At 33.9% G+C, this 1,321-nt stretch overlaps 1 protein-coding gene across 1 annotated transcript in view; it reads right to left on the bottom strand.

Moving 5' to 3' along the window:
* LOC119586765 (DENN domain-containing protein 1A-like) overlaps positions 1-1,321 on the bottom strand; it is a gene marked incomplete at its 5' end in the record, with an annotated part of 18,372 nt that overhangs the window by 5,761 nt on the left and 11,290 nt on the right. The window contains 1 exon segment of the mRNA XM_037935492.1: positions 41-149. Coding sequence (XP_037791420.1) covers positions 41-149 — 109 coding nt within the window.

The following is a 1,321-nucleotide window of genomic DNA, read 5'->3' as shown; positions in this document are numbered from 1 at the left end:
TAGTTAACAAGTGAAACAGCTCCAGCCCATCCCTTCTTACAGCAGTACAATGGCAATATCTATAACCATAGTCCTCCCAGTAAACTTTTAAACTCCAAACACAATCATCAGAAATCAATTCAAGGTAGACTACAGACTTCCAGGTGATTCTGAGAACAGTAGTGAAAATACAGAGTAAAAAAAAAAAAATGTGGGGAGGGGGGAAAAAGGCAAGCCACACCAAATCTAGCCTTGGAAATGGCTACATAAAAGAGGCTGATTATAAACATCAGCACAGTGGTTGGTCATCCAAAGCAAGTTAGTAACAAAAGCACTTTACTGTATTTAACTATCAGGAAGGGCTACTGAATATGAATAGAAATTAATCTCTTAAAATCTCAAGCAGCATTAGATTGTTTCTCGTCAATACGCAGTTACCAAAATTAGCATACTTAAATATCACAATCAACAACTGCATCCTCAAAAAAAAGTGCGAATTCACCCAATATGCAAGTGTAGATGCAACCAGTACACAGAATTACCAAACAATGCTTCATTTTCCTATATAGTTTCTCCCTGCAGTTCAATATCCTTATAAACATCAAAAGCAGGCAACTCTTCAAATATTCTTTCTTGGGAAATCTCAAAAGCATTAACCAAGATTAGATCGCACTACCATTATTCAGCCATTGACATTAAAAAAAACAAAAAGGCAATAAGCTACCCTCCCCAAATATTCATATAATACAGATTACAGCGCATTCTCACATGACCATCAAGTGATTGGAATCTCAGATCAAATAATTTGCTAACCTTATTATCCTAAAAATTGCACTGATAGCAACTTCTCCTTCTTAGTTTGTTTATTTTGCATCAATATTCAAATCTGAAAACATCTTTCAAGCCCAAAATATAAAACTGCAGAGGAATTACTGGTATTTCTCTACAAATTTGCAAGGGAAAGACAAATAAAAATGAAGAGCAAGTAAAAGTGCATCTGTTTAAGGCAAAGAAATTATGTAAATAAGAACATGAGCCTGCAATTTCTTTTTGCTGGATTATCTGTGCATCAAAGAAAGGAAGAGTTACCAAAAACAGTTAAGGAACAATATTATGTACTGGCAATCAATTCTATAAACATATCAAGATAATTTCTACAAGATCCAAATTATATCAGATTACTAGTAAAGACAATTGTCTGCCGTAGCCCAAAGCTATTTTCCATAAATGAATCAAGAATAACAGAGTGATAAAAATATTTATAATTTTCAGCTGTTCAAGCCTATATCAATTCCAGTGAAGAGTCAACTGAACCAAGAAAAAATTAGACAACTGGCTGAAA

This window comes from Penaeus monodon, chromosome 21, assembly GCF_015228065.2.
Source record: "Penaeus monodon isolate SGIC_2016 chromosome 21, NSTDA_Pmon_1, whole genome shotgun sequence".
Taxonomy (NCBI): Eukaryota; Metazoa; Arthropoda; class Malacostraca; order Decapoda; family Penaeidae; genus Penaeus; species Penaeus monodon.
The sequence above is the reverse complement of the archived record's forward strand: the minus strand, read 5'-3'. Positions and strand labels throughout refer to the sequence as shown.